The sequence below is a fragment of the Ambystoma mexicanum genome, chromosome 1p (genome assembly GCF_040938575.1).
Source record: "Ambystoma mexicanum isolate Mex_15411 chromosome 1p, UKY_AmexF1_1, whole genome shotgun sequence".
NCBI lineage: Eukaryota > Metazoa > Chordata > Amphibia > Caudata > Ambystomatidae > Ambystoma > Ambystoma mexicanum.
The window spans coordinates 785782630-785798667 of NC_090921.1; the positions used below are offsets into that span (position 1 = coordinate 785782630).

At 47.0% G+C, this 16038-nt stretch overlaps 1 protein-coding gene across 2 annotated transcripts in view; it reads right to left on the bottom strand.

Annotated features, from left to right (window-relative positions):
• Nucleotides 1–16038, bottom strand: part of NUP210L (nucleoporin 210 like) — a 1198481-nt gene that overhangs the window by 675450 nt on the left and 506993 nt on the right. For both annotated transcript variants that reach the window (XM_069651587.1, XM_069651595.1), the window contains exon 17: nt 3808–4000. In XM_069651587.1, the coding sequence (XP_069507688.1) occupies nt 3808–4000 (193 nt within the window). The remainder of the gene's footprint in view (nt 1–3807; nt 4001–16038) is intronic.

The following is a 16038-nucleotide window of genomic DNA, read 5'->3' on the forward strand; positions in this document are numbered from 1 at the left end:
TATCCTGGCAAATCTTTCCCTTAACCTCCCATCTCATAAACTCTCTACTCTTGGTGTAGTCAGGGGTGCTTGTTCGGCCCCTCCCTCTGTATCTTCTTCTGTGTCATCGAAGTCACTCCAATACTCCTCATCCCCTCTCCGGGACCCCACATTCTCATATCCCATATTGTCTGTTTCTCTGTCCCCCTCTACATGAATGGTTCTTATGGGTGCACTGTCTATTATGAACAGGACATCACCTAACTTCGACTCGTCCCCAGGCGGCTGTGGGGGCATTCCTGCGGGCAGCATTGGGACCTCTGCCACCCGTGTTGCTTCGCAGGCTGCCCTCAACCTTGCCAATTCTGTGTGTGTGGAGGCTAATGCTACCTCTAGGTCTCTTGCACTTATCCCTGTGTGGGTTGACACCTCAGGGGGTGCGACGTACGGTGGAGGAGGGGCAGTACTCGGGGCGGCCATTATAGTTCCTCTTGACACATATATTGGGTTGGTGTACCCTTCTGCAGGCCGTGTAGCTAGCGGGTATATCCCCTTTTTCATCTCCCTTTTCCCCCATCCTCCTCTATACTTGTCTTCCGATATCGCCCCTCCCTTCTGCCGGTGCCTCAGTTTCTTCGAACTTATTTCCCTTCTACTCTGGAATTGTTTCTGCTTATATTTTGCAGTCAAGTAGGTGGAAATATGGTCCAGGGCACATCTGTCAAAGGATCACTGCTCGGGCCAGGAGCAGGGGATTCTTTCCCCTTTTGTCTCAGTCGCCCTTTGGCTGTGATACTTTCTAATTTTCTCACAGTATATGGCAGGACTTTACATATATGGTCTAGGGGTGTGTCTGTTCCCATAGTCGTGGCTGGAAAGTGTCTTGTGTCGGGGCTATGCTAGTACTGCTGTGCCACAGTTAAACCAGAGATGCGTCCACTATCACTTAAAAGATGTACCCCTTAATCGTCTCTCTAGTACCAGCTAATGCTGTCATAGAGTTCATAACAAAAAAATAACATCAATTCACTTTTCCCCCTCCCACATTCCCCCATAGAGCTTCTTTATTCATTCCCTCCACTGATGCACTCACACATGTCACACCCGCTCCTCCTGGGCCTCCTCCATACACGTTAAAATACACCAAAAAAATAAACTAAAATAACAAGCTAAAACAGCAACCACTACTCTTCCTGAGCTCTCTAATTATACAGAGCTCCTTTGTTTCGCCTTATATTTTCTTCCCGCACTGGTCGAGACAGTGCGACGTGGTGCCACCCTCTCCCCTTACTCAGGAGGCTCCCGTATTCCTTTTTCCTTATCCTTAATATTCCTTAAAAAATAAATGAACAAAAATGGCCATAAAAACTTCCACAATCTGCAAACCAACATACACTCTCACTTCCATTCACCGCATGTTCATCCGTTTCACACTGCTCTCCATCCCTAACCGTACTTTGTTATCCCTTGCAGACTATACTCACGTTTTTCCGAAAGCCTCAGTTCACGGGGAATCCACAACAGGCCTGGGCCTCTTCCTGGGGCCGTACCCCGCTTCAACAAGCAGGTGGGAATTCTGCAAAGATGCCACCCTCAAGGGCCACTCAGCATATGCGTTTTGGGGCTGGTCACCGTAGGTGGGGACGGCCCTTCCAGAGAAGCCACGTGGAAACCTCTACAAGTACAGGGGTGATGGGATTACTTCATAAGGGTCCCCAAATGGAGGCAGATCTCTTTTTACGCACACTCCCGAATAAAGACAACCTGCTAGGGAAATAGGCCACTAAATTGCGTTGCAAGGATAAGAAAATTTAAATGTACACAATACAAATACCAGCAAAGGAAGTCATTACATACAGTACTAATTGGTGCTGCTGATTGGAGGCACCCTACACATGGGCCTGTTCCATAGGGGATGCCAGGCTTTAATTGGTCGCTTCTTTCCGTCGGTCAGTATCCACGTGGGTCAGCTGGGCTCATCCTCTCGATGAAGGTCAGGGCACACATAGCCTGCATTGTTGCTCTCTAAACTAAACATGCTAAGCCTAGTTATTATATCATTGTGGCAGGTACCTTGGTGACATGGGAAATAGTGCCAGGGAAGGGAGGATAAAATACAGTCATGCAGACCCACACATTCAGGGCTTCATTGATACCGCAGTTCCCGCACTCAAGCTCTCCACCCGGGGTTTTCATCTTTAATTTATCCCTCCCTGTACCTCGTGTTACAAGAGATGTGTTTTCATGCTTGGAAAAATACAGTTGCACATGCCTAGATCTTCTGTAGACACTTGATTTGTGTTGGGCCAGAAATGTTGTGCATATATTGGGGAATGCAAAGGTGGGCTAGTCGGGTCAGTGGTGTGGGGCTGGCTCCGGACTGGCTGGGTGGGGGTTAGAGGCCTTCTGGCAGTTTAGTGGAGATGAATGGGTGCAGTGGGAGCCTGGTGTTGTCTCACGCTCTTGCAGGGCGCATTCCATTGGTAGATACTAAAAATTCACAACACTGGAGGGACGAGGGGGAAGTGAACTTTCATGGAAACAGGGCTCTGTGGATCCATTCTGTTTTAATGAGATGGGGCGTAGTGAGCTGGGCTATTCATGCTCCGACTGTTTTGCGCCTAATACAAAAATGGAGTCGTGTGCTATGTGTTTCCCAGTGTTGTGCATCCATTTCTAGGGGATACAGTGCCTCTACATGTTGCCTACTAGTGCAGATTGCTCCCCCCTTGTACACTACATCACCTCATATGGTGTTCGCATTACCTGAAAGCGCCTAGGGCGGTGGGATAGGCTCATTTCCATCCCAACATAATGAACAACACTTGATAAACTGACCTATCATAAGAGACCAATATCAAAGGAATGTTGAGGAAAAAGATTGACTAATTTAGTACATCTCTCCTTACCGAAGAGTTCTCATAGGTCACTTTCAATTTAAGCAGCTGCTACTCTTCACAAATGCAATATTCATTTCAGAGTGTAAACTTAAGGTTCTGCAGTTCCAGTATGAAACTGATTTCATAAAGATTAGCCAAATTTGGTAATTCTTGCCAATATGGAGCCATAAGGAAGACATAAAAAAGACAGACAAGGCATCATTCTAACTATGCCGGTCCGGTAACAACGGTGCCAGTAATCTTACCGGCACCGTTGTTACTGGATCGGCACAGTACGACTCTGCGGGCGGGTGCCGTTCACCCGCCAGGATGGCGGGCAGAACGGCACCCGCGCGCAGAATTTCACAGAAGCACTGGCCCTGTTTTTAACAGTGCTTCCGTGGTCCCCATTCCCATTGAGTCCTATGGGACTCAAAGGGAATGGGGATTTACAATCACCAGTGGCTGACTTCCCGGAATGCTGGGGTTGTAATCCCCCACTGTTTCTGGCAAGCCAAGCGCCAGTAAAATGTGCAAGTCCGGCGGCAACCTGCCGGTTTTACCAGCATGGTTACCGCCAGACTTGTGATGAGGCCCACAGTCTCAAAATAGAGACATTGTAAGGTCAACATGTACAAAAGATATACAGGGTCAATGCATAGACATTTTAAGGTCGACATGCATATCTGGCTAAGAGATGTGAATGGCGAAAATGTGGACGGATGTGAACAGGTATGGGAAGGGGATATGAGGTAGTGAAACCTCCCAATACAAAAAAAGGATAATCCAAATGAAAGGAAAAATATGAATATGCGTGCATTTCGGCATTTTCAATGAATCTAGGGTTGTATGGGAAAAGGTGTGCAAGAGAGGAAAACATGAGGTGTATGAAGTTGAAAGAAGGCTCCTATGTCAGTGCAGAGTACTGCCCTTTGACCTTTATACTCACCGTGTAGCCTGGTCTGTCCGGTTCCATCACCTTTTGCTACCATCTGCATATCCTCAGAGCTAGAAAAATATGCCAGGGATTCATTGGAGGACTTCCATTCAATCAGCAGGGAACTGAAGTTGTCAAACTTTCGTTGATGGCGATCAAACACAGCCAACTCCAATATGGAGTTGCGAGAACTGGACACTGGCAACTGAGTGCAAAGAAAGGAATTAAGAATCCAAGCAGTGACACAGTCAGCCTTACAAACTAACAGCTCAAATGTTTGCAGGAAAACAATACATTATGGATAGAGATGATTGAAAAGCACACAAGGAAACTCTGAGTAACAGATCCCAAGAACTGCCAGGGGCCCTGTTAAACCAACAATCCATGAGCCAAATCAAAACAGAATCCAGTGACCAGTTAGCCATGGGTGTAAACATCTCCTGGGGAAGCCAGTGAAACTGAGTTATAGATTCAAAATCCTGATTAAAAAACACAGTTAAAACACAGAGTCTACCAATCAAGGGACACAAACCACTCATTCAATGACGCAGGACAACATCCGTGGATCCATATCACTCCCAGTGACTCATGGAGTAAACAAGGATTCAAAGGTCTTTACCATGCATCAAAGAAACTAAAAAGTGATGAATTCCAGAGATGGCTCCAAGGGCTCAAGAATCCATGTGAATGAAACAGGAACCCAGGGAACAGAGGGTCAAGACAATACACAGCTACTGAGCAAATATCTAAGAGAAAGATGAGTCATGAATCCAAGCCTCTCTTCCGAGACACTGATGAATTGAATTCTGCTCTGCAGAAGTACAAGGATGAGTAGGGGTAAAATGGCCCACTCTGCCCTCAAACTTCTACAAACCAAAACAAAATGCAATCATAAAGGTAAAACAGGGGCCGTTAAAAGATATACCTACTTGGCCTTTTGTGATAACGTGGGCTGAGGGAAGGCTATACTCTTAAGAGGGGCATGAAGGTGTGACCAGTACTGACCCAAACAACACAGTTGGGGGTCATTACGAGGTTGGCTGCCACCGGAGTCATAAATTCTCCGGCACCGGGAATGGCCAATTATCAGGGCATTACAGCCCCGGCGGACCTGGTAATTGCCCATTCCCGGGCACTGGAAAATATTACTCCCCATTCCCATTTGAGTCCCACTGGACTCAATGGGAATGGGGAGGAGCGGGTGACGTTCCGCTGAAAGGCACCCGCTTGCAGAACTCGTAGTTTGCCGGTCCGGAAACAACGATACCGGCAAACTTACCGGTACTGTTGTTTCCGGACCCGCAAACTTGTAATGAGGCCCAGTATCACAGTCCAAATTATAGGGAATGTCCAATAAAGGTTCTATAAAAATATATATACTTTAACCAAATGCACCTTCTGCATGTAGAACGAAGAAAAACACTGTACAAAACCCACCCCAAAGGAAGTACAGAGAAGATGCAACAGACTGGAGAAAGTAGCCCTCTGAACATAGTTCCAGGGGTGGTAGGTAAAGTACTAACCACAAAAAGGATATCTTGGTTGAAAACAGGAACGATTATGACCTAACCAGTCTGTAGGGTCCAAGTGGACCAAGGGGGCAGTTCAATGTCAACAGTAACTGGATTCAGTTCTTCGACCGGTTCAGTGCATTGAAAAGGGAGCTTCGGCTGGTCTGACCCTCTGATTGCTGTGAGGCCCACTCAGGGGGACTCGAGGATAGGAGGGTTCCGTTCAGGGTCTCACACCTCAGGAGATTCCAGTGCAGAGTGGTAGGGCCTGATCCACAGCAGAGGTTACTCCCAATGTGCTCTGCGATTAGTAGGGGACAGATCCTACTTCTGTCTTGGATGATTCCTTCTTCACCTCAGGATGAGGACTCTGAAGAGAGCAACTCTCCCAATGGAGGTGCATTGAGAATCTTCAGAATTAATCTGCAGCCTTAATGAATCCGAGAGGAACTGAGCGAATCTGCTGAAATGGTGGGAGACCTCTTCTTTTAAGGGCAAGAGTCCTTGGGTGATTAGACTAAAGCTAGCCCATCTTAGTGGTTCAACCCCTGCTATGGAATGGAGTGGACTGTGCACTGTTGATGTCACACCCAAAGTGCTTTGCTCCAGAGGAAATGGAGGGGACAGGAAAGAGAGAGAGGGACAGTGAGAATCAAGATGGTGGACACCTTCTCCCATTGACCAGAGCCCTCCTGCCTATCATAATCTGCCCCCTTCCCTTCCCATTGAGAACAAAGGCCATTAGAGGTACAGCACCCTGGTGTGAGGCTACTCCGTTGTAATGGATGTGCTGGCCCTTGATGCCTACGCCCAGGGCAGCAGCCTGCTGTATGGCTGTCTCGGGCAGAGGGTGTTACCTACCCTCACAGAAAGATCAAAGAGAGGCCGGGGCTTCCGGGCTCTCGTCATGCCATTTGGCATGCTACACGGGGCTCACCACAATGCACATCACCTTCCATAGTTGAGTTGACTCACAGGAGCTAACACATGTGTGATATCAATTGGAATGTGGCAGTTGTGATCATAAGTAGCACCATGCACTATGCCTGAACATAGGCATAGCTTTTATTTAGAGTTTACCCTGCCACCAGCATGCTCTCACGTGGACATCCTGTGACCTTCAAACATGCTTTGTGCCATGAGTAGAGCAGTTGCTGGGTTGCGGCGGATCAGGATACTGATGCGGCAGAGCACAAGCGCACTATGCTTTTGGCATGCACTCCACAAGAGAAAGGGGCAATCTGGTTGGCAGATTATCCCTTTTTGAGACTAAATTTCTCCCTTCATGCTATTTGTGAATCAAAGAAGCCAGGGCTTTGCACCCTTGCCAGAGGGCAATTCCACACAGACACAAATACATGACTCTCAGGAATCCAAATAACTCGCAAGAACCTAGGGAAACAGTAACTGATCCAAAAACACTCCCATGAACCAAGGGGAATGTAATGGGTATTTGTATAGCGCTTTTCACCATTGGTATGGTCTCACCGCGCTGTAGATTGAGCGACCTTGGGGGACCAAAGTCCAGATATGGGAAATTTTAGCCAGTACGAAGGTAGGTAGGGGTGGCCAAGTCCCTGCTAGTCACCCATGCTGAGTAGGCAAGTGGGTGCGTGCAGAGAGGTAATCTGGAGAGTATGAGAGAGAAATATTATGTGTGCAGCTAGACCGAATTTTATTGTGGGGATAGCTGGGGGGATAGCTGTGCAAAGTATGTGAAGCAGGAGAGACATTATGCGTGCAGCTAGACTGAATGAATCGTGAGGCATAGCTGCATTCTAATAGCAGAGGTGCTGTGTGAAGTAAGTGAAGCAGGAGAGACATTATGTGTACAGCTAGACTGAATTTTATCATGGGGGATAGCTGCATTCTTATGGCAGAGATGCTGTGCAAATTATGTGTGGTAGGAGAGACATTATGGGTGCAGCCAGACTGAATTTTACTGTGGGGGAAAGCTGCATTCTAATGACAGAGGTGCTGTGCAGAGTATGTGAGATACGAGAGACATTTTATGTGCAGCAAGACCGACATTTTATTGTGGGGGGTAGCTGCATTCTAATGGCAGAGGAGTTGGGCCAAGTGTCTGAGGTAGGAGAGACATTATGTGAGCAGCTAGACCAAATTTTGTCATGGGGGAAATCTGCGTTCTAATGGTCGAGGTGATTCCCATGGTGTGATATAGTATTGCTTACCTTTGTATCTTTTTCTAGATTCACCCAGATGCAGTGACAAACCTATACATTTGTCTTAGTGATATACATTTGTTCCCCTCAGATTTATCAAAGTGTAATACATTGGTCACCCTCGAAATTCATCTAAATGCAATATATTGTATATTCTCAATGTTCTCCGAATGTAAATAAAGCAGTACATTAGCTACCCTCACAGTTCAGCTAGATGCAACACCTGGACCACCCCTGCAATTCATCTGAATGCAATCTGCATACATGAGTCATGTATCTAAATTACTTCCAGGAACTAGGGGAACAGTAAATATTGGATTAAAACTGATCAGAAAAGTGTGGTAAGGGGGCGCTGTTGCGCTGCAACCAAGATGTTACCTCACATTTAAGAGCTCCCACATCGGGTGTTATACTTGGCCGATAAACACCTTCTACAGGCATCCGGCGCTGCAGTTGTGGCCGTCTGCTCGGACTAGAAGCCCTTATTCATTATCTGGCTGAGCTGCAATCCCGACCGAGGACCGGCGAACGGTGTTGCAGGCGACTGTGTTTCCTGTGGCAGAGGAGGACTGTGGGCAAGCCAAGTCCGGCTCTGCCCATACAACTGCGGGAACTCGCTGCCTGTCCTTGCCATCGGGCCTGAGTGTGCCACAACCCTGGGGGAGGAACGGGGGGCACTCCTCCCCCACCCACTGGCGCGCAGGAGCGCCCACCCGGCTGCCACGCTCCCGTGCCCGCTGTGAAGAGGTGCAGGGGGGGACCGGCCCATAAAAACAATGAGGAGGGCAGCATGGGAACTGCACCCCTTCCCTTACCACGAAGTGATACTGGCAGCGGAAGACAAGGGCCAGCCCACCTGAGACTGTGTGCCCGCTTCACATTCATAGATGAAACGTTAACTAGGGAGGCTTTACTATTCACCTCATTTTAGCCCGGGTATTCCTGCATAATGCAATACATTGCAGGATAGTTCATTTGACAATCAGGACACCTTTGAAGTGCAGGCTTGTCTGAGGAAGCCCAGGCAGTGTCCCCGTGAGCAACATTGACAGCGCCTGCAAAAACCTGGGCTACTGAGGCAGGCCTGGATTGCTCCATCTGCTGTCAGACAAATTACACACCCCATGGGCTGACCCATTTATATACACACTGGAGCGGGAGCGGAAGACTCCATGCAACATACAGCTTGAGTGCATATACTCCAGTACTTCCCTCGTTCGTGTGGGGCATCAGAGACCCTGATATGCCCTCAAAATATTCCACACGCAGAGGGTGCGCACACCCACTAGTTGGGACATAAGGTTCACCGTGAAAAAGATGACAAAGGGCTAAGACCCAATGCTCCATGAATCAATAGACCGGGCCGAAGCTACCAGCTGCAGAAGCAGCAGCCGCCATGGAACAAGAACCCTCCCCGGTGGAACCCACTGAAACACAGCGCATGATGGCATTCATGCAAGAGGGTTTTGCTAAAGTGCATAGCAAACTCGACGACATGACCAGAACCATTGACTCCATTAAACGGGCATCGACAGAACGGACCAATGCCTGGATGAAGCTGAGACTCGAGTGGGCACGGTGGAGGATAATGTGTCCAACCTCCAAGCAGAATTAACTAATCTTTCCAAATGAGTGCTACAGGTGGAGAAGAAAAATGATGACCTAGAATCACGATCCCGCTGGAATAATATCTGCATCATAGAGATCCCAGAAAGCATCACCAAAGCCTCCCTGGAGCAATGGATTATGGACACCCTGATACCACTCTTAGGCAACCCTACACTATCTCCAGTTTGCTGTCAAACGTGCCCACAGATACTTGACGGCCAAGCCTAAACCTGGCGCACCTCCATGCCCAATTATTGCATGTATCCTCAATTACCGGGATCGAGACACTATCCTACGAGCGACTCGCAAACAAGGAGACCTAATGCTGGGATCGAACAGGATCCACATATACCTTGACTTATCGGTTGCTGTACAGCAGGAAAGAAAAATCTTTTTGGCGGTCAAAAGATGGCTACGAGATGGACACTTAAAATACGCCATGCTGTACCCTGCTAAGCTTTGCGTGGAATGGAATGACAAGGCCTACTTCTTTATGCTACCTAGGAAGGCTAAGAAATTCCTGGATTAGGTTTTACCAGCACCCTAATTACTATATGTAGCGGGCACTATATATATTTGCTATGTAGGCTAATGCTTTGGATGTTTACTCAGCCGCAGGGGGGAGCACTGTGTCAATTACCTGGCACTCCCTCGTCGTCCTTTCAGTACCATTTAATATGCTGAGAAGTAGAGGCCTCCCTCTACCACATTGCTCTAACCGACGACCGAATGATGCCCCCCTGGGTAAAGATCGACTTGAAAGAAGGCTGTGAACATATATCCTTTTCTATGTGATTAAGTCCGGGATACACCTGGGTTGCTCAGTGATAGTCCCCCATGCAAAGTTGCGCTGGAGGATTGGGGTTTTTGCAATTTTTTGTTTGTTTGGGTGGGCTGTTGGTGGGGTTTCATCTCCCAAGTTCGGCGGGTAATGCCGGTGGGGGGTGGACACAGGGGAGTTCAGGGGGGACAATCACACATAGCAAGCATCAGACCAATAGATGGCGGCATGGGGGGCTCTACTGGGAAGCAGGGGTCAGGGACAAGATCGGAGGGGATCGCTGGTGGTGATAGACTACTACTGTTACCACTGACATGGGTGAGGTGATGTGTCTCAGCCGGAACATACGTGGTCTCGAGAATCCAACCAAGAGATGAGAGTTATAGCTATACATAGACAGACACAAAGCCAAAATCTTATATTTGCAAGAGACACAAATGGCTCTACGTGACTTGCAAGGGGTTTGCTAGACAGTGAGGTGGGAATCGATTTTACACATCATACTCAACACAAGCCAGAGGAGTTATGGCTATGATACATAAATCCCTCCCGTTCCAACATAGGCATGTAGACGTTGATCCTTTGGGCAGGTATGTCATGGTATATGGGGCACTGACGAGGTGAGAAATACTGCTAATGAATGTTCATGGCCCCAATATTGACAATCCTCTATTCTATGATGAAGTCATTGATAAAATAAAACCAATACCCATTGTTTCAACACTGTGGGGAGGAGACTTCAATACTGTCCTGGATCTCTGCCTGGACTGATCCACAACCTCCCGAAGGACCCCAACGCAAGCAGCCCAAACTATAAAGAAGGGCATGCACTCCCTTGTTCTGGTTGATGTGTGGAGGTTGACCCATGGTAGCGATCAATCCTATTCCCTTTTCTCATCGGTTCATGATTCATCCTCCCGCATCGACATGTGGGTACTCTCTGATGTGCTGATGGGAAGGGTTAAGGAAATCTTCATGCTTCTTAGGACCTATTACGACCACTCCCCGGTCTGCCTAGAGTTGACACTGTCCACACTACCCAGACCACGATACCATTGCGCTTTAAATCCTGGTGTCGCTAGACATAGCGTTTGCATCTACCATAGATGACCACATGAAACTGTTCTTTGAGACTAATGTGGGGTCAGTGGCGCGGGTCAGTACACTTTCGGAAACCTTCAAGGTATACATACGAGGATTTGCAATGTCTTTCGAGTTTAGCATTCTCAACGCAATAAGGCGACACATTGCGCACAACGAGGACAAGATGAGAGTACTTGAAGGCGGCCTGGCAGCTGCCCCCCCACCACCACGCTAGCACAAATGAAAGAAACACTAGATACCTTCAGAGCACATGCGGCAAGAGAGGTAACATTTTTAGATTCTCCTATGGCAGCACAGAGTTTTGGTGAGGGAGATAAGTCGGGGAAACTGCTAGCTCGCATCTCTCAGCAGGAAAGGGGTGGTGGATGTATCCTGGTGGTTGCAGATGGCTGATACACACGCCAGCAGCCATTAATGAAGTGTTTGCCAAATTCTATACAGACCTCTATGCTAATGCAGACACATGCACTCCAGAAGACATTGACAGGTTCCTAGTGTAAGGGTGTCCCTAATTACGCTCACACCAGAATAAATACACCCCTCTAGGGAAATAAGGCCAAAAGTCTATCTTGTAAGGATAACAAGTTTAATCTTACAAAATGAGGATGGTAGCAAAGGACTTTGCTGCCTGAACGGTTTTCTCCTGTCCCTCTTCTGTTCCTTCCTGCCAAAGTGTGCCAGGCAGTAGTTTATATAGGCCCTTCTTGCTGTAGTGCCGTCACTGGATATGGACCGTGGCTTCATTCCAATCCATCCTGCTTCCATACTAGTGATGCTCCAAAGCCTTCTTTTCTTCGTTGTCAGCGATTTTGTCAGAGCATGCTGTTCTACATTTTACTACCTTACACAGAAACACACTGCAGCTCTGCAGACTTTTACAAACCTTGAGGCCTGGCCCCAGGAAAAACAAAACATATATAAACAATTTTCATTCATTCTATCCATATTTCACTCCTCCTGCTAATGGTATCTGGGCCCTATAGTCTTATTCACACCTTATTTTTATAAACTGTCCCATTCTGCATTTTGTTGCATAGAAAATGTAAATCCCATTTTTATCCTGCATGGACCCTTGACGGACAGTAGACAGCTGGTGAGTCAGTGTGCTGACCATGATGACGAACAACACTGAAGCACATGTAGTCCATTTTTAGCTCACAGGCCACATTCTTTATGGGAGGGAGGTGGAGTTGTTGACTCATATAAAGCACTACGATTTTAGAATGCCTAGGGTCCGACATTACAAATCTATCCAGCTAATAGTTAATTGCGCCTTATATTTAAACACTAACTGCCTTCTTCAGGGCCTGCCCATGTCTGTGTATGTGATTATATTTGCATTAGAGAGGCTTCCTGTTGCCCCTCCTCCCCCCTAGTCCATTATAGTGCCTAAAAGAGGTCTTGCTTAACTCTGAAGCGCTCGGGGGTGAGGGAGGACCATGGTTCCTTCCCAACATTCCCCCACTTTCGTTACTTCTACAGTAACAAACTCATCCCCACCTGACAGAACTACAACCCCAAAAATATCAATTTGAGTTTCACTGTTTATTGTATGGCAAGGTTTTCTATATCCCCCAATTGATACCGTAGTTTTTGCACTTCTAGGAACTATATTAACAAAACATTGGAGACCCAATTGGCAGGTGCAGAAGAGGACCAAGAAGAATACGATAACAAGCACCAGCATTTTTACTGCTGCCCCCAGCCATGACGGGACCCAATCAAAGGCAAGCAATAGCTGATCCATGTTCTGAACTACACCTTCTTTCTTCATTTGAACACCTAGACTGTGCACCGCCTCGATGATGTGGGATAGGGACCTATACTCAGCATCCTCCAGGGGTACAAAAGTGCAGCAGCTGCTTCCCAACTTTTTACACACTCCTCCTTCTATGGCTGTTGACAGATCCAGCATGTAGTGGTTTTGCATCGTCATGAGTCTCAATGCACGGTGCTCTACTTTGATGGCCTTGAACCCATTCTCTGCATCATTGGCGAGCTGGACTAGCTCCCATCGGATGATCTGCACCCACTTGGCGTTAGCAGCTGCTTGTACCTGAGGAGCCAAAAAAGATGAATAGAAAGTCTCTGCTGAGCTAAAAAGTCGATACTCGTCAGGTATTCCTCTGAGCAGTGTGGAAGAGACTTTTGATATATGGTTCGAACTCTTCTTTCTTCTCAGCTGTTGAAATTGTCGTTTTTCTGGCAGCATACAACATTCTTGTGTGATCTGCAAGTCTCTTTCTGCTTCTTTAGGTGCTGGAGTGGCTGTTGGCACCTTGACAGGAATTTCTTTTCCCTTCAGGTGTTCTTCCGGGATTATTAGTAATGCTGAGTGCAGGGTGGCCAGTGAACACTTGTCGCTCCAGGATGATGAGAGGTGCAAGTAGGCTTGTCGACCACAGACCCAGTAGTAATCCATCATTGCTGCTGTACCTTTCGTCATATCAGGGATCACAAGTGTGTGGTTGCACTCTGCGTTTGCGCCAACAGGAACTGTTCCTTCATTGCTAAAACAAAGTTCATAGTCCATGTCTCTATTTATTCGCACTGGCTTCTCCATTGTTGCAATCGATGTCAGTCTTGTGATGTATCGGGACCATATTTGTGCACACATAGGGCCTCATCACGACTTTGGCAGTAACCTTTAAATCTGGCGGTCGCGCTATTACTGCCGGATTTAAGGGTCTGCCAAATCAGGACTTCGGCAGATTTCGCCCCAGCTCTTGGCTGGGGGGAAATCCGCGGAAAATTTGCGCTATTACCGCCGGCGGGAAAACTGCCGGCGGTAAGAGCGTGAATTTTCCCCATTGAGCACAATGGGGAATGGGGCATTCCCAAATGGGCTCAATGGGGAATGAGGAATTACATTACCGCCGAACTCGTGATCCGGCGCTATTAGCGCTGGGGAGTTCGGCGGTAGGCATAATACCGCCGGTGGTAATACCGCCGGCATTACCGCCAAAGTCGTGATCAGGTGCATAGTCTCTACTTGGGCTATTGTTTCTTTGTTGCATTCGATCAGTCCATCTGCCGGGCATGTCATTGTGGTGCCCTGCCATTTGTCATTGACATGTGAGTGACCTCCCAAGGAAAAATATGGTGCTTGTAGACAATTTCTGTATTTTTTACTGCCATTACACAGTGCTGGGTCTAGATCAATGCTCCTCAACTGCACGCTGTGTGCCTGGAATGTGTCCTTTATCCTACATAGTGCAAGATGTACCAGGCATTGTGCCTCTATAATTGGGACTGGATTTGGAACTAAAACCTTAGGAGCCCCCGATACATGTGGGATGAGTGCAGACACGTAACAGCTTTCATTCATCACATTCCTTCCTGCAGTACGCATATCAGAGTACCAGCTATTAGACGACTCTGAATGCGGAATTCCAGAAATGGCGTCAAAGCCCAAACCCTTATAAATCATACGTCATTCGTACTTCCCATTTTATTCATCTAAGAAAACCTGTAGGAGTGGACGGCAAAAAGTGAGACATTGATTTTTTTTCATCATAGAGATATTCATACTAGCATTATTTTCCAACTGTCCATCCCCCCTTTATATGGCCACCCCATATAACAGACATACCTTCATACACTCTGACAACCACAACCAGTGTCACACAAAACAATATAATACCAAAAAAGCATAGAACCAATTACATTAATTTTATCCGTACATAACATGTTTGAACACGTCAGGCATCCTTGCTTATCCCTGGAGAGGAGAAACAAGGTTACCAAGAAAGAGAGAAAGAGAAAGAGAGAGAGAGAGAAACAGAGAGAGAAACAGATAGAGAGAGAAAGAGAGGGAGGGAGGGAAAGAGAGAGAGTGGGGGGGATGAGAGAGAGAGAGAAAGGGAGAGGAAGAGGTTGAGGTAGTGGGAGAAAGAGACAATTTTCCCACCAAGGCTGACAGGGTTCTAGACCTTGAAAAATTGGAAGAAAAAACATTTAAAAAAAAATAAAAGAACAATACAAAATGAAAAAATGAAAAAAAGAAAAATCAGAGGTGTGCTACTGCATACCACCCTGGCATAGATCCTTTACTAAACGTCTTCTTTATCAATTATGTCCTAAATCTGTCAATTGAGCTTTTTCTCAGGTGCTCTTCAGACATCTAAGAGATGCACCCAATATCGTAACTCCTTCATGCGGACAGCGAGAGGCGTACAGAACACCACCTCATATGGACCTTGAAACCTGGGACTGTTCCATTGACGTACAACATTTTTCATCAGCTCCCCAGGTAATAATGGTCAGATTGAGTCAGATATGTTTGCAGTTGCTGTCCCTTACGGTGTGTCCTTGTAACGCTTACCTTGACTCTGCGGGGACACTTGAGTAGGAACTACTGGGCACAAGTCTTCTCTTCTACTTCTCTAACAAGGACTCCCTGCATAAAACACCAAAGATTCCTTAGTGTGTGTTAATGTGCACAAAAATCTAAGATTCAATGAGAATTCTCCTTTTACAGTATACTGCAGTCGCTCTCCTCATTATATCTTACCTAGTTTATTTTTGAGGCGAGCTCTCCATCCTGCATCTGTGCAGGGGCTCTAGTTCTGCACAGGGACTTCCAGATGAATACAGTAGGAATGGAAGGGGAGCTATTAAGGGGTGCTAAAGTGTCAGGAGGGAGCCAATAATCAGCACATGAAAGGAATGTTAATGAACCCCCTATGAAAGGGAAAATTCCCACTATGCCAGTGGAGCCCCACTGGTCATGAAGTGAAAAACTGATTTAGAGCCCACACAAAGGAAGAAATGCGGACACTTGGCACATTTAAACCCAAAAGCTTCACCTTCAAAAGTATGTGTGCGTAACAGGAGAAGCTGAACTGGCTCATAAACAAACGTGCAGCAGCACGTTAATATTAACAATAGGCCAAACCTTTCAACAAAATGCTTGAACAATGGAGTGGAAAACCTCCGTGCTACGTGCGAGCCCAAACGCACTTCACCATCAGAAAATACCAATGCCTTTCACTCATGTAACTTCAGTTAGAGAGGAGCAGGAACGCGCTCTGTAGCTGTGCCAGCCAAACGCACT